Source organism: Odontomachus brunneus, unplaced genomic scaffold (assembly GCF_010583005.1).
Source record: "Odontomachus brunneus isolate Ranch 3 - 2012 unplaced genomic scaffold, Obru_v1 Obru_scaffold_065, whole genome shotgun sequence".
NCBI classification, from domain to species: domain Eukaryota; kingdom Metazoa; phylum Arthropoda; class Insecta; order Hymenoptera; family Formicidae; genus Odontomachus; species Odontomachus brunneus.
Genome location: NW_022639515.1, coordinates 1419236 through 1444969, shown reverse-complemented (window position 1 = coordinate 1444969; position 25734 = coordinate 1419236). Strand labels below are relative to the sequence as shown.

Here is a 25734-nt window from a genome sequence, read left to right as displayed (position 1 = left end):
GTGGCAAAAAGGCTCGGTTAGTCACAATGGCATTACTGCGGATCCCTCTCCCTCTGTCTTTCTCTCTACTTCCCTGTCTGTCTCTCTTGCCTGGATCCGGAGACAACACGTAATGCGGCGTGACGGCGCATTAATATTCATTCGTAGCGGCCGACTTTGTATACACAGTCAGATAATATCGATATCCCAATTCTTTTCTGGATATGTTTAGTCAGGTGAGCCGATCTAGTGCGTATCGCACACCCGGGCGTAGCTCAGCCAGCTCCGCAGGGACCTGCTGCATTATTCATGCCGCGCGCTACGCGTATTAAATCTGTCTTGCGTGTTAGCATAATGCGCAACAGGATACAGGACTCCGGGCGACGCTGTTGTCGTCACCGTTGTCGTCGCGCGGATCGACGAAACGGAATCAGTCGGATCCAAACGAGGAGTAAGAATAAAATCGCTCGCCCCCGTGCGCGTTACGTCACGAGAAGAAAAACGTGTCCTTCGACGGATCCCGCTTTCATAGCCGGGTTGTGTCGCTCCTCAACTCCGGTACAGACGGACCTTCCAAGCACTTTAGTCGGCCACACGTGTTACACGTGGACGATTTCGTACCGGCGATAAACAATAATTTCAAGTCTGGATTTATTTCAGCGCGCGGCTATATAACGGTCTCGCGAGAAATAGTCATTTTGACAACCGCCAGGACACGTGGCCAGCACCCGCTGATGCGAGAGACGATTTTAGCCTCGGCAGTTACAACGCACGGGATCGCCGTATTTCATTCGTTGCCACGTAAGGTCCGACGATGACGACGTATTTAACGGCGAGTGGAACAAACGGTCGAGTTGACCCGTGTATTTATTTCGATTAATTATTTGCTCCTCAGCGACTTGTTACAAACGGCGAGCGAATGTACGTGATTTATCCTTCGATAAGATTCTGGTATTCTCAGTATACATTGAGAGAAAAAATAAAATCTAAAAAATAAGTACTATATAAGTACTTCGGTGAACACGAATGACATATTTGCTTGAATCGATACAAGACATTTTTTTAATAAGAAAATATACATTTCCTTAAAACCTTGACTTTCTATTCTATTTAAAAGAATTTAGATTCAGCTGAATATATTATTAATACATTTTCTTAAAACCTTTAAAACTTTTTATGAGAGCAATTGTTTATTCTACTTAAAAGAACTTAGATTTAATTAAACATGTTATTATTTACCCGAATAAGAGATGTCCGCGAGATGAAAGGATTAAAATCCATAAGCGTGATTGCGTAAACAGGAAGATTGTGGACTGTTCCGGCGAGTAGTCCACGATAACTTCTTCAGTTCGGTGCGTGAAAAGCTCAAGTGAGATACGCTTATGGATTTTAATCCTTTTAACATCTCGATCGATACTCGCAAGTTTTTACGAGAGAGAGAAAGACAACTTATGTTATCGTTCATTACTCTGAGGAAAATAAAAAAGTAAGAAATATTTATTCGGGTAAACAATAACACGTCTGAGCAAAATGACGCTTAAGAATCACCTTTCTCCTCGGGCGGTAGATCGTCCTGGGACTCGTGGTCGTGACAAGGATCGGGGCTGGGCGCATCAGTGGTCGTTCCGCCACCCGGGCGTCCTTCCCCCTTCGCCGGCACCCATAATTGCTGGCCGGAATAAATGAAAGTACTTCCGAGCCTGTTCAATTTGCTCAGCTCGGACGGTGTCGTATCGAATCTCGCCGCCACCGACGTGAGCGTGTCTCTGTCGCCCACCTGTAATTACGAAGGCAAACATGTCATTAAGCGTCTCAGCGGGAAGTGTGACTCTTCCAGAGAATTACTTTCTTCGCATCTCCCTCGTTCTTTAACCGCGTCCCGTGCAAACAACGACGAAAACGTCATCGTCAGCCCGCGGCGGGCCTGGCGCCCGCGAAACTGCGCACTTCGACGCACCCGTTTAATCGAGTAAATGGAAACGCCGGCGGGATACGCGACGAATGGCAAACAAAACGGCGCGAAATTAATTTCTCGCGATATCCTAATGAAATACAAAGAGAGCAAACATTGTGAGAGAAAAAATATATTTGAGGAACAAATAATACTTATTCGGCGGATACTAACGACGTGTTTACTAACGACGTGTTTACTTTTGCGCTAATATTCAATATTTTTCTGATAAGAAAATACATATTTTCCTACAACCGTGGCTTCTCATGAAAGCGGTTTATTTTATGTAAATAAGAGAATTTAGATTTAAGTGAATGTGTTTTTAGTGCCCACCGAATAAATATTCTTTATTTCTTAGATATTTTTTCTCTAAGTATATAATAGTGGAAGAACAATCAGAATTGTGCTTGAAGATAAAACACGTAAATTGTGGAAATTCTTTTTCCGTAATTGAAGAAGTAATAATCATAAATTTGAGTAAATTCGTGTCACTTAGTAAGTAGTTGCTTTCAATTGACACGTTGACTGCCACGTGGATTGTACAAAAATTTAACTCTACTGATCGAATTACCAAAGGTACGGTAAGTGAGTAAAATTTTTTAGATATTTCTTTTTCTCAGTATGCTAAAACGTCTAAACTATCAATGCCAATAAACAAATATCTAATCCTGAATATTCTTATTTGGGCCTTTAGATACGAATATGTAAACTTTCAACATAAAATCTATGTACATATATCAAGCAAATACATGTACATTTTCAAATTGACTAAATAAGATTTCTGATAAACCAGGAATCCTATTAATTTGGACGAATACTATTCGTTCATACTTCATCAGACATTTGGTCAATCCAACTAAATTCTTCTTTGCCGCGTACGTTGAAAGTCTGATTATTCGTATTAAAAGACCGAGACAACAAACATGTCCAAGATTAGCTACGTGTTCGGAGAATTGGTTTTCTCTTACTCGCCGAAGACAACGCGAAAACTCGCAGCTCAGCTTGCAAGCGGGTTACACTTGGCCACACTTGGAGGTACTTATCTTCGATATTCGTTTCCTCCTTCTTTTTTCGACCCGGGACCACCCGCAGGTGCACCAGAAGACGCGAGAGCGTATCCCGCCATGTCCTACACGTTCTTGACGAGATCGCACGCGATAAAAATGCCGTTACTCCGCGAAGCGCGCGGGCGCGCACCTGAGCTTTCTCCCTGGTGCGCGCGATTTTCCCGCCGTGCACGCCCGCGACAGTGCACGAGGCCATTAGCCCATTTACATAAGCCGACAGAAACGACGCTCGCGAGGGGTATGAACGCTCGGCCGATGGAAAATTGAATTCTTGGAAAAGGAGGCGTGGCTCCTAGTGTGTCTCTTATGCAAATTCTCGTGTGCAACGACCTACACTCGAGTGCACGTGGCGCAACAATGCAGCCATCGTCGCGGTCGCTTCGATACATTGCACGACCGACCGACTATTTGTCGCGATCGCTTTCTCCACGAACAAAGGCAAGTGAGCGAGCGAGCAAGTAAGCGCAGACCGGGCCGGTGTAATCCAATTAAAAAGCTCGTCCTCGCACAAACGTGCGTTGATCTCACCATCGCACAGTGAGGTCAAGAAAAATTTCAAAAAAACAGGCTGCAGCTTCGAAGTTTGAACCAACTGTTTGCAAAATGGCAGAGGAATGTTGCATTCAGTCAAACGTTCAACGTCTAATCTATGTGTATATGAAGTACGGGACACTTTGCGTCAGACACTTTGTAATTTTAATTTTAATTTATTATAATAATGGAGACTAAATATTAGCATTAGTGTCATTGTAATACAATAAGAATGCCCAAAGTTGGGTACATGCGCAGGCATTACGTTTATCTTAAAGTCCTCTTTTCAAGATATCATTAAAATTAATAAATCATTTCGAAATTAATGAACTGCATAGGCCATTCGCGAAAATTGATAAAACTCGCTTCGTCGAAACCTCTGTTGAAAATAATGAAGACAGAAGGAAGATCTCGGAGGTAGACGTTGGATGCAGATAAACGTCTTAATTACTGGAGCAAGTATGGCTCAAGCTCCGGTGAACTCAGTCTGAAAAATGATAATAACGCGGCAAGATTCCTGCGTGACGGCACCTAATGGAATTACGAGCACTAAAGCGAAGGTGCGAGGTGGTAATAGGCGGCGCGCAATTGGCGAGAGCGGGTTGAAGTGCTGCAGAATAATTAACGAATTTCCCGGTGGGACATAAGTCGCGTTTCAAACGTTGAGAAGTCTATTTTCTACCGGTGTTTCGCGGAAAATGCGACGTAAAATTTTGAGTCATTAATTAAGGAAGATTGGCGGGTGACAGCAATCTCACTTCTATCGAGACAGAATCTGTTAGCCGAAGAACAGAAATCCGTCAATCGGTTATAGTTTTCAAGCATGGTTTTCTCTCGAGTGAGCAACTTTTCGAAACTGGAAACTATCGACGTTTGGATAAAAACTACCGTCGCTCGCTGTAGAACACGAGACATCCTATCTAATTTTCATGTCGCACCTATATGGGCGCATTTTTTACTTGTAAAATGAGAAATTTTCAGAAAAATTATTTCTCAGACAACGGTGCGGAATAACGAACAGATCGCTTCCACCTTGGCTTTCAACATCGTTCGTTCTAGGTAAAAATATAGGACGATCGAGATTAGACGAGCGATAGAGAAAGCCACAAGGCCCCTCTCCCCTTTCCTCGTTCGCGTCCCATTAGCAACGCGGTCGAACGAGGAAAAGAACGGCCATTCCTCCGGCAGAGATCAAACGCGTGGGCGGCGGAAGATGAGAGAGAAAGAGAGAGAGAGAGAGAGAGAGAGGTATATCGATCTTCAAGATAGAGATAGAGGATCGAGATAGAAGATAGAAAGAGAGGATAGAGAGAGAAGGAAGAAAGATCGATTAAAGCGGATAAAAAGCGAGAATCGTGGTGATGAAGCCGACAAAAAAGAAGGAAAAAAATGACGACGCCGACGCGACGGGGGGTGGCAGAAATGTTTTCTGAAACCGCGAAGAGCAAGAAGACGAGCGCGCGGGGGGACCATTGTTTCAGTTTCCGCGTCTTTTAGCCGCGGCTTTACAGTCCTCGTCTTCGTTTTCGCTCGGGCGAGAGCTGCCAGGCCACAAAAGATCTCTCTTGCGAGAGAGCTCCCCGTTGTCCTTATTTTTCTGCACCTCTCTCTTTTCTCTCTCGTCCCTCATTCCTCATTCCCCGTCGATTCCCCGCGTCCGTCTGTGCGCGCCTCTCTGCGGATGACAGATTGTTATACAGACTGCCTCTTTCGCTCTCTCAGACGGTGCATCGAGATGTCCGCGAAACACGATGACAAATGTCACTTTTTCGACAAACGTCGTCGATCTTTGGCAAACCGAAGTCAACACTTACAAGTATACTTAAAAAAAATACTTGAAAATTTACTTGGGGATATATAAAATATATTTCTGTGAGATAAAGTTTATTTCTGCAAAAGAGCAAACTTTGAATCTCACAAATAAATTTTCAAGTCATTTTTTTCTCAATGTATCTCGCATCTGTGCTGAAGGGGAAATACTTGAAAATTTATATTTGTGGAATATAAAGTTTCTTCACAAAAGTAAACTTTATTTCACAGAAATAAACTTCATGTCTCATAAATAAATTTTCAAGAATTTATATTTCTCAACGTATATCTCGTAGTTGTACTGAAAAAAAATATTTGAAAATTTATTTTTATGGAATATATAAAATTCACTCGCAGAAATAAATTCTATTTTACAGAAATAAACTTCATATCTGACAAGTGAATTTTCATGTATTTTTTCTCAGAGTGAAGTCTAAATCTCGCGATTAAATTCTTCTTTAATTTGAACTAAAATTTGTTATAGTATCGCGAGCTGCGAATAATTATGTTGTCGCCTGTAATCAAATATTTTTCTCAAGTACTATCATTATCATTGTCAATCACGCTGAGACAGTCTCTAAGGCGCCAAGCTGTAATCATTGTCATCGAAGAGATTCCAGTTAGAAACTATTACGTAAGTTCCACAATTAAGAAAATTTGCTTAAGCACTTTGATACACGCCAAGTAGAGCGAGCGCGAATGCGTTTCTCCGTACTCTTCGGGAAATTTCTTTGCAGTTAAAATTTCTACGTCGACGCAAGTCGAAGTTAAATACGTCTCTCGGATGTAACTTCGCTTGAACGTTGATGAAACGATAAGCGTGAACTTGGAAAACGTTGTCGCTTAATGTACGCGACTGTAACGAGCGAGTCGTCGAGAAAGATAAGACGGTGGAATTGTACATTAATCGATCGATGGGGTGCAAGGAGTCGACTGGCATAAGCCGGCTGTAATAGAGTAGAGATTGCTGTCGCCAACGCGTGATTACGGGCCGCGAAGATCATGCCATGGCCGTAGCGATTCCGCCGCCATCAAATATAGGATAACGGCAGCGGCGGTCACCGAAATTGGCAGAGAACGGCGGGTCCATCGGCAAATTGACATTGCGCGAACCGCGAGGACGTGAATCGAGGCCGAGATCGTACATTCTGAACGTTTCCTACAGTCTACTTTTTATTAAATTAAGTCTCCGAATCCCGCGATAATTCCTTTTTTACTATTCGCACGATAATTCGCACGATAATTCGCACGATTAATTTACGTTTGCATCGACGTGATTAGATAATGTATTGATTCAATCTAATTACGAAGATTAAACATTAACGTCAGTTATTATAATATAATTAGCGTGTAATCGTTATTATATTACACATTATTATATTGCAACAATAAATTCTGGCACGTGTGCGAACGCCATGTAACGCAATATCCTCTGGTAAATCCCGCCGATAAAAAATACGGTCAATTTATCGCGCAAGTTATCGAACTAATTGACTCGTGGAAAACGAATTGAATGAGAATAACGAGCGCATTCGCGAGACAAAATCGCGTTTATTTACGATAACGCAGGAAGTACGATCATCAGTTGGCTGTTCCCGCCGAGTTCATCGGGAAATGCTAATAAAAGCTCTTCGACCCGATTCGCGATAAGGCTAAACAACCAATAACAACCTTCCGCCTGTCGCCCCAGCGAGAGGAGACCTGAGATTTCCCGTGAAGTTACTCGGAGGAAATCGCGCAGGATGTGCCGTAGCGCCGTTAAACTGGACTAGCCTGTACCTCCACGAAGCTTCGTTCGGGTTCTACTGCCTCCGAAGGAAACCAGGAAGTGCACAGCTTGTGCAACAACTCCATTTGCTCGGCGGATAAACGTCGCGCGGACTTCCGTTCTGCGAAGCATGAGCCTTTCACGAGCATCGCATTAGGAACAGGTTAGGGTTAGAAAGAAAGGAGAGAAGAAAGAGGGGGGGAGAGAGAGAGAAGGATGGTTTCTTGCTGAAACGACGTTCGATCGAGAAATTTCCCTTGAGGCATGTACCCGCGCGAAATCGGCAATCGCGATCGACCTGATATAACGCGTCACGACGATGGTTCTGATGCTATGGTACCCAAAGGATTAGAAAAAACTATCGGGTTATCTAACTCGTTACGCGTTGCACTTTACCTCATACTTGTAAGAGTCGCCTTTTTTGAAAGCGGTGCAAATCTAACTTTACGGAAGAAAATGGGTAATTTGACCACTATACTTAAATCGATATGAATTTATTTCGGAAAAAAAGGAAGAAAAGTACAAAAAGCACAAAAATTGTACTTCAAAGTATTCCAAAGAATGTATACAAAGTTTTATCATTTCAGAGGTAAAACGATTTAAGTCAGAAATAATATGAAATGAACTATAAGAATGTGATGTTAAAGTAAAATTATCAACTGTATCGTATTATATTCAATCAACTGTATCGTATCATATATATCATACGGTTTTACACTGAAAATAGTAATATTATTGTGTATTTCTAATTTTCAGCAACTTTTCGCGATGACTATACAAACAATATATCCCTACATTGAATGATATAAGAAAAGATCTTGCATTACATTTCTGTGTGATTGATGAAGCTCTCTTAACGTGGCATTGAACAACGCGTCAGTACGATGAGCGGAGAAGCGAAGAACGAAATGACCAAGGCCAGTTAGGTAGGTCGCTCATCATTAAAAGGTAACATTAAATACTTCTCCACGTGGAAGGTAGACAAGGTCTTAAAAATGAAATATTAGACGACGTGTCGCGCAGATGGTCGTTGATGACGACGACAACAACGAAGAGGAGGAGAAGGAGAAGATTCGAGGAGCGAAATTCAGATCGCTCGATACAAAATGTCCCGACCTTGCGCGACAGACACGTGCCGTTTCGAGAGACGTACGCGGTCCTCGCATGCACACTGCTCCAGAATTCTAGCGATGCGCGCGAGTCCCACCGCCACCCCGTGTCGTGTCCCCCGCGTCACCAAAGTTCCCCGCGAGCGCATAGCGGGTGTCCGCGGCCTTTGCGAACTCGCCGACCTTTCGCTACGAGCGCGACCCTTCAGGGAGAAACTATTTCGCTAACGAGGCTCTGAGAGGCCGCTCTGCGCGCGATGTAATTAGAATTCGTGCCGAAGTATTTCGTCGAGAGAACTCGCGCACGCGTCGATAAGCGCAGTTGATAATCGAACAGCGAGTCAATACGCGCGGTTAAGCTGGCCACACACACTTTCCATAACAGTAACCGTAAGAATTGACCATTACGATCGAGTATTCACAAAAATGGCGACCTTACAATTCGACGAATCTCAACATGATTGGTCAATTCTTACGTTACGTCTTACGATTACTGTTACGGAAAGTGTGTGTGGCCAGCTTTAATCCTTTACGTGGCGCGTCGAGATTCTTCAACGGCCACTCTTCCTCTCCGCGAGACACGATGAACGCAAAATCACGCGCGAGGATCGCAGTTTTGCCACCGTCGAACCTTGCGCGGGTCAATTAGCGCGGGCTGTCTTCTCCGGGCTAGTAGACGCGGTACTTGTCTCTTAAATTACTTCGTCGTAAATATGAAGAAGCTCTCGGAAGAGACTACTACATCATGACCACATAACGGTCGATTCGGAAAAGGCGCGCTATCAGACAATTTCCTGAATTCGAGGCTTGCGTGTGGAATTCACGCGGCCTTCGAGAAATTCGTGCCTCGCGCGGCGACGCACCTGCCGTTTCGCTGCAATCTCTCATTAATCTTTCATTCACACTCGCTCGATCAATTTTACGATGTACAGTGGGTTACAAAAGACGTGATAAAGTTGGGAGTTCACCAAACCGTTAAAATCGAGAGTCATTGTTGACAGGTTTACTCGTCTTATCTCGATCTTTTTTTATATTGTGTGATTATGTTATCAATTATTATCATTATTACTAATTAGTATTAGTATTTTTATTACTTATTATTATTTAGTATTCATAATTGCATACGATTAATTATATTATTATTGTGTAAGTTCACTGACAATGACCCACAAATTTGACAGTTTGGCGAGTTCCCAACTTCATTGTGTCTAAATCATTTTGCAATTTCACTGTACATCCAAGAAATTCCCGCATCATATTAACCCTTCAAGAGCACGCATCTGGCGAGAGACACCAAGGGCACACAGCTGCCAATTTGCACCAACAATTTTTGCTTATAACTCGGCTCCGCGCGCGTACATTGATCGATTTCTACTTTTTATTTTTTAATATAAGAAAAGAAGATAAAAAATTTGACGATGATGGGATAAAAGCCAATAAGAAAATGATAAAAGGATGAAAAATTTATAAACGTTTGATTTGCGTTTAAATCTACACTCTTTTGTTCCCCTGAAATCACATTCAGATTTCTTAATTCTTCTCGGAATCTGAACACCGTTTTGCATCATTGAACGTTCATCTCGAAGGTGACGAGGAAACGGCCACACGTTCGCACGCACTGGGAGGATAACGTATATTTACGCGTTCGAGCAAAGGTTACATTTGTTCGCCTTGGCACTTAATCGTCTCTCGTCTCGGCACTCGATTGCTCGCTGGAATAGTGCAAGTGCATCGCCGCATGCCGGAGCTTAATATGCGCTCAATTATGGCGCTTAACATACACGTATACGCACTCACCGTGTAGGCAATGGTGTTGATGGGCTGAGAGACACGGCCGTGCTTCTTCTCCTGCACCGTGGAGCCATCCTTGCTCTCGTTGTCGGAATCTGTGTATGTGAAAAAAAAGCAGATCTGGTCACGTTCCACGAAGGCTGACAAAGTGTGTTGATAAACAGAGCCGTGCTTACGTAATGCATGAATTTATCTAAGAAAACGTAGTATCATGTGCGTAGATATCTTATCGTCCGCTGTGGCTTCACTCTTAACTGTACTCGATGGTTCCACGAAAACTGAAGTTCAAGTTAAATCGGTTTATCATTTTGCCTATATAATATCAACCTGGAGGAAGTCTATTAACTTTGAAATACGGAACCTTCCAAATTCGGATTCTAATAAAATATTCATGTCACATGTCTAGAATGACAACTCAAGAAATTACTCTCCCTTTTCTATTTTATTTCCTCCTGTTATTTTTTTTATATATTTCCTATTATTAAAACCGGAAAAAAGTGCATCACTATACACAAGCTATGCACGAGCGATTTCGTTGCGAGATCAATATGCCTGAAGTTATAATCTGGTTCTAATAGATGATCTTACGGTGAAATCACTGTGCTCTAAAGGGTTAGGAGGAAAGATATGACATAGATGGTCGTTCGAAACTATCTCAATTCTCGTCGGGGATTAAGGTAGCTCTTAAATTATTGCCCAGCACAAGCTATTAATATCGGAAGGATCAATTCTAACAATATAACACCGGGATATCATGAATGGAACGGGGGTAAGCAAAGTTTGCTGTTGCAAAACGCGCACGGGGAGGAATATATGATATTGTTTTGCACATTAAATCACATTTATCTTATATGGAAAACACCAGCCAATCTTTATCAAATGTTTACAAACGTCAGAGTCCATCATCAATATCGATATGCGTTCGCTCGAGAGAAGAGTGGTAATTACGACAAGATTAACATCTTAATTAGATAATTTTGCATATTACACCTGTTCTTGTGCACTTCTTTCTAATCTACGATACCAACCGAATTGATAAGAACCCGTTAAAGACTCCGTAATATCTGTGTTGTAATATTTTCTTCGAAGACAAATGCGTGCTTTAAGGTAGTTGTATCGTGACACGAGTTTCATGAGAATTTGATGGAACTTGCATTATTAGAAAAAAAATCGATTATTCTCGAGATGAGATATTTGCAACTAAACTTTTCAGACGTGTTAAGGCTATCGTGCTATTTTTAATTGCTATTCTTAATATGTTCTAAACCACGCGTGAGATTTTGATGAAAAATCTACTACATATATAAAAGATATAAGCTATACACGCAAAAAGAATATTATAATTTCTTTTCATATCACATTATAGTTGTCTTTTCGTCAAATCAAACTTGGTCTGTTTTCCTCGTGTTAGCCAGTAACACCCAACTTCGTTTCGACAGGCATTATCACACAAGGTGATAATGATCTCTGTTGTAATTATTATCGTACGATAATATCACAAATTTTGCGTCGATCTCGCTCACACTGCTTTTTTTATAAAAGTACCGCAGAAACACACGATGTGTTCGCGTATCGCGCGATAATGATCTCCGTGTCGGGCATTAACGGAAAGATAAGTAACGACTTGAACTTAATTCCTGCGATCCGTCTGCATTAGTCAGCTGCTGGCGATGCGAGCAACCGCCACACCTCAGCAGCCTGCGTCTATTGATAATAGATGCACGCAGATGACGCATAGTAAAGTAAAATAAAATTTCATGTTAATGGCTATAGATTCAGAATTTAAATGATTGCGATGCTTTTTTCTAATGAAAGGTTCTACTGAAATTTGGAACAACTTTGTCGAGTCCGGTGTGTCTTTTACTTCCCTTCTCCTACATCAAAATATAAAGAAACTAGAAATGTTTTTCAATCAAACAACAAATAACTCATTTAATATCTTATCTAATTTAATATCAGGTGAAGATATTAATATTGAGATTAAATATCCAAACTCTGATTATAGGCCTAAAAAAAGAAACAGATTGAGATAGTCTCATTGAATCTTAACAAACGAGATTAATTAAAATACTTAATTCAGTATTTTTCAATTAGTAATTTAATTCATCAATTTTGTTATTAATTATCGTTCTTGAAACAACAAATTTTGAGCTTCCGCATTTATCGGAATTGTTTGATTAAAAAAAACATTTCTCTAAATATAACTTCTTTATATCTAATTTATAAAAGGAGGAGCAAAAGGCGGAAATCTGACTCAACAAGAGTCTGACTCTAAATTTCATCAGTTTTTATTAAAAAAAAGAAGCATCAAAATCGGCTTGAAATTCGAAAGTGTAGCTCCTTTTCAAATATAAAAATTCATTAGAACCGACCATGAGGCGGTGCGATAATAAATGAAGAAACAGGTACGTGACGACTCGTGCAAGCCATTACTTAAGGGAGGAGGAGGAGAGAGATGAGCCCACGGCGTGTTAGACAAACGCGGTTAATCACTGTCAATTTGAGCATTCCTCAGTGGCGCAGCCGAGCGCCGGCGAGGGCGCTTCTCTTGAGAATATTCATAATAGAGACAAAAAGGAGCACGACGCGTGGGAAGGGACGCTTTTATCGCTTATACCGCACACATTACTTCTAGAATTTACATTATTATCTTGTGAAAAAAGGGGCAGAATCGATACCCTGCTTAACGGATCGCTAAAAATAGCTTTATCACGTTCAATTTAATATATTACGCACAATTCCCCGACTCCAGAATAATCATTTCCAATATTGATGAGATAAAAGAACGAGCAAAGATCGGTTGCTCAGCAATAAATTCCGTAGACGTTATAGCTTCGCGGACTGACGATCCGCTTGTTTATATTCGCAGGCGACATAATATAACGTTCGGCGCTTCAAAGCGCACGCGAGCCGACACTTAACAGCCGCGCTCTTTAACGTTTTATCTCCTCATGCGATCCATGTTTAATCGCGGTCTTCGTCTTCCTCACAATACGTTCTTGTGCGAATTACTCACGCTTCGCAGCGACAGCGTGAAAGCACGAGGACGAGGGAAATATCGATTATTCAGCCTCGAATCTGTCTCGACTTCATCGGCTATTTAACTGCAAATTGAGACTATCGATTGCGGCGTCAATTTCTTTCTTAACCAGGAGAGAAAGAGGGAATTCCACGGCGGGATCGTTATTTCGCAAAATAAACACTGAATTTGTTGCAATTATCATTACGCGAGAGCGTGCAACGCATAATTACGAAGGGGCTTCTACTAGAAGCACCGATGTCATATTCTTCCTATATCATAATCGAATCGGCCGCACTTCCTTTTGTTCTCCACGCCGGGCCGTAGCTAAGGGGGATAATACATCTTTTTTCTACTGTTACACACTAGAGAGCGCGATGGGAGTAATAAGGAGACGCCGCGAAGAGAGGTCTAAAAAGTTTGTTTTTCTCCGTGACCTTGATAAGTGATTCAGGCACTACTCAATTCCCGCCATTACGTAATAAATTCTCGGGAGGAAACGCCGTTACCCCGGACACGACGATGCGGCGCCGCTAAGAGCATGCGTGGACTCGACTGTTATGAATTTGCATACGCAGCGTTTTGTATTTCGTAAAAAACTTTGCGATGAACACAATGTCGATTTTACGTCTTCCGTTCCTTTGATATGAGTGTTGGCTTAGTCAGCGAAACTGCCAACGGAAATATTGAATTTAATTCTCCGACAAACAATTACTCCTGTTCGCACTTCTGTTCCGTAAATGGAGAGAGAATATTGTAGTTTTCTTTTTTTTTTTTTTTTCATATAAATTCTTTCCGATTTTGCTGTGTTTTTAGTAGTGCAGGTTAGTATGGTCTAAAGCTAAGAAACATAATAAATTTCGTTAGAAAAATAGCAAATTTTATTAGAAGTTTCTTACCATGTAAAAAAATTTTAGAAAATTCTTTGAAGTTTTGCTGAAAGTGTAAATAATAAAAAAAATCATGAAAAAATATTAAAATAAAATAGCCAGTAATACATGGAGAGAATACTATAGTCTTTTTCATATTCAAATTTTTTATAATTCTACTACGTTTTTAATAGTGCAGAAATATATTCTTGTTAAGTAACATAATAATTTTGCTAGGAAAATAACAATTTTTTTAATAGCATATTTCACAGTTTATGAGATATAAATAATATATTAAGAGAAAATAATCTAAAAAATAAGAAATAATTATCTGTAAACATTAATAACATATATTCATCTGTAGTAATATAAAATATTTTCCAAATGAGAACATATACTTAAAATCTTTTTAAAATTTTATCTTCTTATACTGAAAGGGAAACAATGATTCATCTAACTAAAATTATAATTATTTTTTACCTAAACCATATTCTTCGTAGTAAAAATGGTAGCAGTAACATACATGTAAGTTTATCATTTTATTATTATCATAATTATAATTGCAAATATTTTTTTCAGTGTAGTTTTTCATGAAAGCAATTATTTATTCAATTTAAATGAAAGAATTGAGACTTAACTAAATACGTTACTAGTATCCACAGAATAAATATTTCTTTTAGAAATATTTTTCCTCTCAGTGCACATATGAAACAAATGCTGATAAATTACTGCAGAATATCGATCTATACCTTGATGACAATATTCTACAGTAACATTGCTACAAAATTTCCTCCATATAAAAAACACTGCTTTTCTTTCTTCATGAAACAAGATGATAAATGAAAAATAAAATTTCTGCAAGACAAACTCAATGAAATATAAAACTTGATCTATAATGTGTTATTTGCTTCCTGTTACTTTTTCCTTATCTCTTTCTGACTTAAACCTTAAATTAAAAAAAAAGACAGAAAACAAGAAATAGGAAGCAAAGAACACATTGTAGATCAGACTTTAGGACGCCAGTCAAATTGTAAATAATTCACCGGGTGCAACACAAGTTGACCTACACATTTAAAATTGAGATTTATGAAATAAGATTTATGAAATATAAAGCGACAGTCGCAGAAGGTCGAAACAGGGCAGATCAAGCTGATGAAACTTGCCGCCAATAAGAACGTCGGAAAACACCGCGGCGCCATTGCGCTTATTCGCGAGTGTTTCCATGTCGTGTGACGCTCTCGCGCTATACTGATTGTTTTTTTTTCTCTCTCTCTTTCCTCGTGTCTTCCCAATACCTGTGCTCGAGGCGTGCTGTAAGCTGCTCAGGAAGAGTCGCGAATCGCCCTGCGCCACATAATACACGACGTAGTCGCGAAACTCCTTCTCGTAAATGTGGATGTTGGTCGGCTCATAGTCCGCGTACTCGTCTACGTAGTCCCATTGCGAGCCCATCATGACCGAGACATCAAATTCCATCGTCGACATCTGCGAGTCGGAGGAGCGCCGTCGTCGTCGTGTGTGTGTCTCTTTCTCTCACGCCTTTCTTTTGAGCCGTTTGGCACCGGCCAAATCGACACAGTTTTCGTCCACCACACGATGCGTTCGCGTCCGATGTCCCGCGCGTGTATCGACCGACCACTGTCGATGGAGTGACGCGCACGAATGCGTCACTGCGCTCGGTTTCCGTTGCGGACAGGTGTCAATAGTAAAACCAATCGTGTTCGGAGCCTAATTGCGAGTCTAAGCCGGTGAGTGGAAACCGGCGAGTCCGATTACCAATTCGCGATGTAAAACTGGACGCGCCAACGAGTCCGCATGCTTCACGAGCGTGAGAATCGTGTGCGAACGTTGAACGACCCTCGCGAATTGTAAAATTCGTTACGAATCGTCATTTACAAACAGCACGAAGTACAAAATAAAATGAAAAGCGTGCAAACTGTATCGTGTCATGCAAATTACGATTCCACGTCATTCCGAGCTGCTCGATGTCTTTTAATAGAAGCCTAACGGTTTTCACGACAAATCTATTCTTCTCTCTCTTTCTCTTTGCTTATTAGACTCTATCAAGAATTCGCGCGGAACTTCATGATTCATACGACTGACAATTAATGTTGCTGCGCGTGTCTTATCGTCACACACAACGCTGGAGAGGGAATGCGCGGCCGATAACGTACTGTTACAATAGAAACTCACTGCGAAATATCGCGCTCCGCCCGATTCTTATCGCAGCAAACTGACGGCGATGGCGAAATACGAATTCCGCATTAAATCCTGCGTTACGAAGCGACGATTCTCGAGCGAGGCGAGCGTCGTTCGCGCGCGACTGCAACTGCCATGTCGAGGCGTCTACTATAGCACGATCACGTGGGTGATTAACACCCGCTCGTCGTCGTCGTCGTCATCGTCGTCGTCGCCGTCCTCTTCGCGGGATACAGTATAGCGCTGATCTCTCCAAGTCCAAGAGGGAAACGGCTGTGATCACGAGGCGCGTCCACGCGACGTCGACATCGACCGGGACAGCGGCGATCGAGGACACGCGCGATTTACGAACGCAGCGACGCACGGCCGCCGCGCGACTACGCCGGCGTGACTGATCGCCATGATGAGTCGCGCTGACGTCACAGTTGGCGGGACGATTCAATCGCGCGCGTTCGCGCCGCTTATCGACGGCGACGCGATTAATCACGAGATATCGGCTCTCGAGCGGATAGCTTCTTCTTGGAAGAGTCGTCAAACACCGATATCATATTAGGGATCGTCGGACAGCTTCGCGAAATTCTCTCCTCAATCGATATTTACGAGTGTTGTATTATTCGGGAATAAATTATTCGCAAGCGATAAAGAGTCGGTTAATGACCGGTTGTGGAGAGTTACGCGACGGCGATAAACTGGAAATTCTCTTCTCGTCATTCGTCCCCGATTACCGTAACTGCCCCGCCCGCCGTAACTGACTGTATAATTGTTATTATTGCATAAGGAATACGAACGACGCCTAAATGGAGAAACAGAGAGAAAAAGAGAGAAAGAAGGGTCGTTAAGATAATTAATATTCTTGTGACAGAGGTGTTTGTTCGCCAGTCGCAGCATGTGGCAGGGGAGTAAGCTACCGCGTTGCGCCGAATATATGAATAAGAAACAAACGTAATCTCGCAGACTTTCGAACGTAATCTCATGCATAAATGAAGAGCGATAATAACCTCGTGGCAGTAATAACAACTTTGTAATTAAGAAGTACGATGCAATGACTCAATGATTAAAAAATCTGGGGAACCGATGTAATAACCGGATCCCGGTCAGGCACACTGCGAGTACAACGTAGTGTAAGTGCTTACAACGCGATAGAATGTATCTTACGATCTTTCCAAAGTATCGTTGCTATCTTAGATGAAGTTACTAGCATTTCTCATATTATTATTGCTACAATATTCATTTGCAAGGGAGACTAACAAAGAAGGACTGGATGATAATACACGGAGAAAATTTTATAAAGTAAAAATTGCTATAGAGGATTTTTTATAATCAGGAATAAATCAACAATTGCAATAATTGTTCTGCAATAATTGACTGTTCTTCCATTTTCTATACGCGCTTCTCTCTACTCTAGGAATTGAAAAGTGCTATTAAAAAATTACGATGATGTAAATGATGATTTGAAATTTAGTACACTGAAAATAAAAATATGTAGTTAATAAAAAACATTTATTATTATTTATGGGTACTAATAACACTTTTTTACTTGTACAAAGACAAAATGTCTTTTAAACAAGAAAATATACATTCTCTCAAAATCCTTCATGAAAGGAATTGTTTATTCTACTTAAATAAGAGAAATTAAATTAAATTTAAGTAAACATGTTAGTAGTGCCCACCAAATAAATGTTTCTTATTTCTTAGATATTCTTCCTCTCAGTTTATGTTCCTCAGCAAACTAGACCTTACTGACAATCTACCAAATAAGCAAGAAATCATTAATACAACGTTACTACAATGATATTGAAAAACCTGTAATATTGTCAAATATGTAGTGTTTAATATTGTATCAAACATCATTATGAACATACTTTGAATAATGTAGAAATAGAGTTGCTATAACGTTTTAATCGACAGAAATATTTTTAAGATGTTGCATTGACCTCAAATAAATGTTAAAGTAACATTTGAAAAATATATTTTTTGTAATGTTTTTAAATCATATCACAAAATAACATGTGAAAAATATAAATGCAATATTATTAAAAAATGTCCAAACAATGCAATGAAGTCAACGTTTCTAAACATTAATTTAATGCTCCTTGCTTACTGGGTACTTCCTGCACTATCAGAGGTAAACCCCTTCACAATCTTGCTTTAATCTTTAAACCGTAAGATACTGACCAATCACAGTTGATTATTTTTAAAACAATCGACTGTGGTTGATCAATTTCTTACGGCTTAAAGATTAAAGTAAGGTTGTGGGCAAGGGGAAAGAGATAAAACTGAAAAGAGAATTTATATGGAAAAAAATGGTGAGAAATGTATTCTCTTCGTCTAGACATTCTACACGCATCTACTCCAGGATCAACAGATCCACGACATTACCTCGCGATATTTCACACTTCACTTTAAGATAAAAAATTAACACTACGGCCCAAAATTGCACTGAAAACAAATGGTGCGACTATTAATCGTATCATCGCTATTTTCGATATCATCAGTCCTCGGACACGTGGATTTCAGACATGTGTCTAGAATTCGCCCGCTCATAAAACAGAACTCACGATCGAGGTGCGAATGATCGAAACGATACGCGTCATAAAGAGGAACATAGTGGGCGGGATACTTAAACAGAGAAGATCGGGACCAAACGGAATTTATAAATCACGACGGGAAAGCTCGCTAACGCCAGCTTGTTTCTTCGTTCTGGCCACATCGCTTCCGAGAAACTTGCATAGCCTCTATAGATCGCAGAAGCGCGCTGATATCCGTGCACGTTATAATCGCAAATAAATGTTTGCACAGCAAGCGCAACCAGTGTCGTTACAATGTAAACAGTCGCATGTGTGCACACACCGACAAGAAAGAGAGGCGGAGAGTGTGTGTGTGTGTGAGCCTCAATAAAAACGTCGATGCAATCGACAGTTTGCATCGCGCACGGGCACACTCCCGCTTTTCCTCCGGACTTCTCTCGCCGCCGAGAGACGATTTCAGCCGATGTGATCATCCCCGAGAACGAGCCGGGAATTAAGACCATGTAGCCGATAATAACGTCGAAACACTAACGAGATTAAATTATCGGCGAGAAGCAAAACATCCGCGCGATAGGATTCTCGCTCGACCCCGTCGCGATCGGGTGAGCTTCCAATTCCGGCAAATAAATCACGCTCGCGACGATGGCGGAGAGCGAGGAGGATAAGCCGCCGAATAAAAAACAAAAAGAAAAAAGCTACGATCCCGCCCGATCCGTTTAATTAATAATACGTTGCTGCGAGCGCTATTAACTTCGAGCAGCGCGAGAGGCTAGATTGGGCGGCGGATTACTTCTCAGACGTACAATTCCGCGAGCGGCTGCTGGCGCGAGGTAATGAGATAAATTTCTGGCGATAGTTGGAAACAATTGTCCCTTGGCAGACCCTCGGCTGGGCACGGCCATTAAGGCCCCGCGTGCACGTATGCGCCCCGGCGAATGATTTAAATGTTAGCGCTGGTATCTAGGTTGCTCGCGTGCTCGAAGCGGATTTAATAAACCGCTCGCGCGACTCCGCCGGGACGGAATCTAAATTTTCGCGGCAATTTTGTCATTCAGAATGGAACGGGCCAAGACGATCTATCGCTTCAAATCCGCTCGCGAACTGATAAGAGAGCCGCGCTGTGATGCAACGTATGCAAATGCGGACGTGCCCGGAGAAGGTCCTGCATTCATATAGGGCTAATGTATTTTGAAGGGACAATTTCGCGAACATATGTATCTTATGCAAATGCGTCTTGCATCTACGCTTTTTGCTCGTCGCCACATACAAGGGCTTCGTAGTAATGCACACTTAAAATATCAATCTCATCCACAGCGGAATAATTCCCTACATATGACCTCAAGAGGATTCCTCTATAAGCAAAAGAAAAAAAGATTTATTCCAACGCCTAAAATAGAATAATTTTAATTGCAAGGTTACACTTAGACAGAAAATATCTAAAAACCAAAACATATATTTATTCGGTAGGTGCTGATAACGTATTTATTTAAATTTAAATTATATAAATTATTTAAATAATATATATTTAAATAATATAATTAAATAAAATAATAATAACAATTAAATAATATATTATTTAAATAATATATATTTAATTTTAAATTCTTCTGTTTGAATAAACATAATGAGTTAAAGTTTAAAAAAAAAGTATATTTTCTTATTCGAACCATATTGCATTATATTATATTAATATAAGCATGTTATTAGTACTCTCTAAATTTTTTTAAATTTCACTCGAAATTTAATTCTGTTCATAAAAACAGAAATTCTTGTTTTACTACAACACGTTGGTTCGTTCATTGAAACCGAGCTTCAAATTAGTGCAATCAAATTTTTGTCTCTATGTGTGCTTGGAATATTTTCCTTTTGGTTTTAGAGACATTCTTATGAGACCATATTTAAAAGTATCCCACTAAAAATGAAATTATATTTTCCTCGATGCAAAAGCGATGAAATAAAGCGATATATCTACGTTCTCACTATCAAAATTAAATTAATAACGACCCGATTGTTCGACGCGCTAATTTAATCACCATGACGGATATCTCTCTCTTCCTATCTCTCGTTCGCGCGGTAATTACCTAACGTTGACCGCGCACGTGCACGTGGCAAAAAAGAAAAACACAAAAAAGATCATTCTGGTTTTAAATATCTTTATATCTAATATATTAATCTTCAAATGAGTTTACATAGTGCCAAACGAATACAAGTTACTTGAAAGAATATATTTTGTATGATTCAACGAAGAAAAACCTGTGTTAAAATAATTATAATAAATTATTATAAATGAAAATATTGAGAAAATATTGAAACAAAATATTGAGAATATGATATCAATGGTCTGGAGAGGAAATCATTACTATCTAAATAATTATATTGTATTTCTTATAAAATTATCATAATAATCATTAAAAATTAATATAATATAATAATTATTCAAAATTTTATTATATATTAAAATGAGACTGTAACATTATTGAAATTCAAGACTTTAAAATTCTTTCAACAAAATTATATGTCGTTACTTACATATGAAACAATAATTGTTAATTTGAGTATAGCAGTTTTAAGTGGATAGGGGAAAATTCTCTCTTGGAGAACACTTGAAAACATCACATTCTCAATCCAATATTCTGTGCTTTCCGTTAATGAAAATAATTTTTTAATAATAAGACATAACAGGTCTTCTTTCTCGTTAAAAATCATATAAAATGTATTCTTGCGAGTGAGTCACCTTATTTTGACGCTTCATCCTATTTAAAGATTGACATGTCAAAAACAAAAATATTTCCCACACAAGAGTGTTCTCCTTTTCTGCGTAGGAAACAGAATGCCGTGCTAGACAAACAGTATCCACCGGATCCATCTGAAGGATTAATCCCGTACCTCACGCACAAAGCGAATCTATAAATTATGCATCGCAACTGAATTATTCGTCCCGACTAAAAACCGTTTGCGGCCGTGCAGGCCGACGGCAAGGCGCGCGCGACGTTGTTTCGCCACCTGCTCGTAATCCGCGCCGATCTCGCCGCAGCCGGATCTCGCATTCCGGATCGGGGGATGCCGCTTCATTAATTACCGCTACCACTTTACCCTTAATACCGCGCGTCAATTAGTCTTCATTAAGCCCGCCGGCGCTGCGCGTGGCGTATTGGTAACGCGTCGATTCGAAGTGCGCGAGCGAGCGAGCGAGCGAGCGACCGACCGACCGATCGATCACACGTGGCACTTGTGCCAGTTCGAGAAAGTAAGTCAATGTAATTCGCCCGAGTAAGGTTGCGCGCGGCCGGTTGAAATATACCCGGGAATCCTGAGGACCTTCCACAGTCCGGTCGGTCCGGATCACGTGTAGTCGTCACGGTCACCACAGATTCTCGGACCAGCCAAGCCGTCATGGAAAACATTGCCCGGAAGAACTTCCACGGGAAAAGTCGCGAAATCATCGTAATATGAATATTATGACGACCGGACTGAATCGAGAATTGCGGGAAAAACATGTGTCACAAGGTAATATTTCTCAGAAGCGAGAAGCGTTCTCCCGAAGGATTTACTTTGTAACGAGAATCATCGTGGATGAAGTACGCTCCACACAGAGAATTTTACAGTGAAAATTACTACAGGACCTTGTGGCTAAGAAACAGAACGACACTCTGCAGTAATTCGCTATCCTTTCATTTTATATGTGTTACGTGTATTTCAGAAACTGAAACATGTCATTAGGACATACTTAGTATGTTTCCAGCGAGCTCTGCTATGTTTCTACATTCAAAATAAAATAGTCCCGCAATCGTAGCGAAAATTGTCTAAATACGAGAAAACAGCTGAGATGAATAAATGATTTTCAAACACACTATCACATATATTGTGTATTTAAATAACAAAATTTCTACCTGAAATATTTGTAAAATTTAGTAATAAAGTCTCTCTTCCTCTATTCAGGTTAAAATCACACATCTTATAAAAGTGACTATGGTAGACAAAAAAACCAGCCATGAGAGACAAACAAATGTATAATCCTCTCACACCTTCATTAATTTACTGACAGACATTTTTATACTAAGAAAAAAATACTAGAAAAATTATTTATGGAATATTCACAATTTATTCACAGAAATAAACTTTATTTCACAGAAACAAACTATATATCTGACAAATAAATTCTCAACTATTTTTTCCAGTGTAGAATGCCGTTGCTGTAAATTCGTACCACAGACAATTTTCTAGTTGATACAAAAAGCAGCCACAGATTTTAACTGTAACTGACTTTCAGAATTCTACCCGGACCAGCAAAACATTTTTTGAGTGTAGTAGCGAAATTTATTATATTTCTTAGCAAGATAGATCTTACTGACAATCTATTCCTAAACTACTAAAAATATAATAAAAATTAAAGGAATTTACATATAAAAAGAAACTATAATTTTCTATGCGTTTAGACTTTTCCAAATTTTTCCTTTTTACTTTTCCTTTTCTCTTATTTCTTTTTTTTTTGTTTATTATATATTTTCAAATTTAATAAGATACTATGCCGACTTGAGTGAAAAATAATTAAGTATCATGGCTAATTAAAGTTAAAATCAATTCTCAGATATGTACTCAATCCTGAACATTTTTACTGTTTTGGATTTAAATACGAATATTTAAATTTTCAATACAGAATATGTGTATATATTCTACGTTAAGAATTTATAAAATATTCAAGACCAAAATAACAAAAACATAATTGGGTACGTGTTCGCGGACATTTGTACGATTTCGACATTTCGATCTTATTTATAAAATGACTGACCCATGTTGTTTTTGTAACGATCGATTCTATCGTGGCTTACAAGATATATACGCACTCTGGAAACTTTTGAATAAAAGAAAGCGAATGTTCTCGTTCAACCGTCTTAATTGACTAAATGAATAAATAATGTACGCTCACCTTTTGACAGCTTGTCCACCGATTCGAAGCGTCCTTCGACCTTGTTCCGCAAGGAATCCAAATCGAAAGGCGCCGTAAATCCGTGGTCCACACTACGGCTCTTGCTCCTGCAATGGAATAAACGTGATGGTCAATTAACGTCGCTCGTTGCGCAACAAATCCGATTGGACCAAGCGGATTGGGAAATAGGGTGGGGAACAGGTCGACATACAGCTTCTAAAAAATCGAGCATTTCCTCGCTCGTTAAATTCGCGCCCGCGTGTTTCTTAAAGGATTCAGAATAACCCGATAGTATACAGTAAAAAAAAAGAAAAAAAGAAAAATCTAGAAAAAATTCGCAACGAGGAGCGACAAATACTCGGGATATCTCGCATCGCGAGGTGGTTAGCCGGTAACGCGTTTCTATTTGCAGTTTATCCCGCTGAAAATCGAGTCGCACGCGGATACACGCGCTTGGAAATAAAGCTCGGCGAGCCCGAGAAATACACAAGCCGAAGTCGGCCTTATTCTCGCGGAACGTATTTGCGGGACACGTGGCTGGATGTTAATAGTACACCGCGGCGCTATTTGTAAACGCTTAGGTGTAGAGGCAATTTCGTCGAGCCATAACAAAACGCAATTTCACGATGCAACGAGCCATGCCATGCACCGTGCCGCCGGGTTTACCTTCGTAAGTCGAGTGCTGGAGGTGGTGGTGGTGTCGACGGTGACGGTCTACGAACGGTGCGCGCGTGGCCGTCGTAGATAAAACTCGGTTTGAAATTTCCGCGAACGGGCCTGAATAACGCAACGGTGCGCAACGCGTCGTAAAACAAAAAGGAAAAACAAAAAGGAAACGGAAAAGTGGAGAACGCATGAATGAGAGAGCCGGTGAATGAACACGAAGCTGCACGCGTTTACGTCCGCGACGGTGATAATAACGGCGACCGCGACACGACCAGCGAGCGATCTGGTGGTGTATTCTCAGCACGACTGTCGTCGCACCATTTCCTCCGACGGAAAGGACCGATTCCGAACGCTGGTGGAAATTTTTCATGGCGGAAACGTTTCGACTGCTTTCACGGTGCCACAACGCTCGTGAATCTCAACGACATGTTTTGTGCCAACCGATCCTATTTTTTTATACATTAATATTGCACTTGATGTAAATATCATATTGTTGTTGTAAACGGGAGAAACTTTTTGATACAAAAAGACTTTTACATGTACACGGAAAGAATTTTAATATTTATTTTAATTTTTTTTAATTATTACACAATTTTTTAATCAAGAAATAGATCGACGTTTTAGTAATTTATTATCTTCTTATTTTATATGTGCTACGTACATTTTAGAAACTGAAATTTGCTATGTTTCTAACAAAATTAATTATTCATAATGGCAAGATGAACTTTATCGACGGTTTATCTCCGGACTGCTAAAAACATAGTAGAATTAAAAAGAATTTATATGAAAAAAACTATAATATTCTCTTCGTGTACAACTAAACAAAAAAAGTAAATAATATATAAAAACGAATGCAAAAAAAATTTGGATTTTGGAGAAAGAAAATTAATTTAATTTTATATTACTACTTAATATTTTTAATTACTACTATAAATTATTAAAATAATTAAAATAATTAATTAGTTTCTGTTTTAAAAATATTATGTTGGGTTAATTGGATACTGAGATTTTATAGTAAACATTATTACAGCTGCACGACTCTGTCACGAGATAAACGAATTTTTAGGAATCAACTAGAGGAAAACATCGAAAACCACAAGCCTTAACAAGGAGTTAATTGGAGATATGTGCGGAGATATAGTACGTTATAATACATCGTACTCATTCAAATGTCATATGTCAATTGTAGCAAACAATACAGTATACAACATAGTATGTTATCTTCTCCACATGAGTCTTTCCAGCAATCGCCTTCTTATCGCCGAGCACTTACCGTCGACGGCGAGAAGGACTTACGGCGAAAAATGATAAAGATTTCGTGAGGTATCTTCGCGTGCGTTATCAATGACGTACTTATCGCGTGCGTTTCTGCGTATTCTCTACTTAAACGTGATCGAACTACAACGTGACCGTCGACAACATCGCGAGCATATCGCAACTACTTGTTAAAACACTTAGCTCGTGCTGTATACGTTTGAGATAGATGAACGAGTGAGAGAAAAAAATAACACAAGAAGTGGC

At 40.0% G+C, this 25734-nt stretch overlaps 1 protein-coding gene across 11 annotated transcripts in view; it reads right to left on the bottom strand.

Annotated features, from left to right (window-relative positions):
• Nucleotides 1-25734, bottom strand: part of LOC116846543 (TLD domain-containing protein 2) — a 190848-nt gene that overhangs the window by 46244 nt on the left and 118870 nt on the right. For 10 of the 11 annotated variants that reach the window (XM_032820504.1, XM_032820507.1, XM_032820503.1 and 7 more), the window contains 3 exons: nucleotides 23548-23654; nucleotides 10012-10100; nucleotides 1528-1756 (listed from right to left, as the gene is read on the bottom strand). In XM_032820504.1, the coding sequence (XP_032676395.1) occupies nucleotides 1528-1756; nucleotides 10012-10100; nucleotides 23548-23654 (425 nt within the window). Of the gene's footprint in view, nucleotides 1-1527; nucleotides 1757-10011; nucleotides 10101-15188; nucleotides 16450-23547; nucleotides 23655-25734 lie in introns of those variants that run through there. The other variant, XM_032820505.1, reaches the window with a different exon arrangement.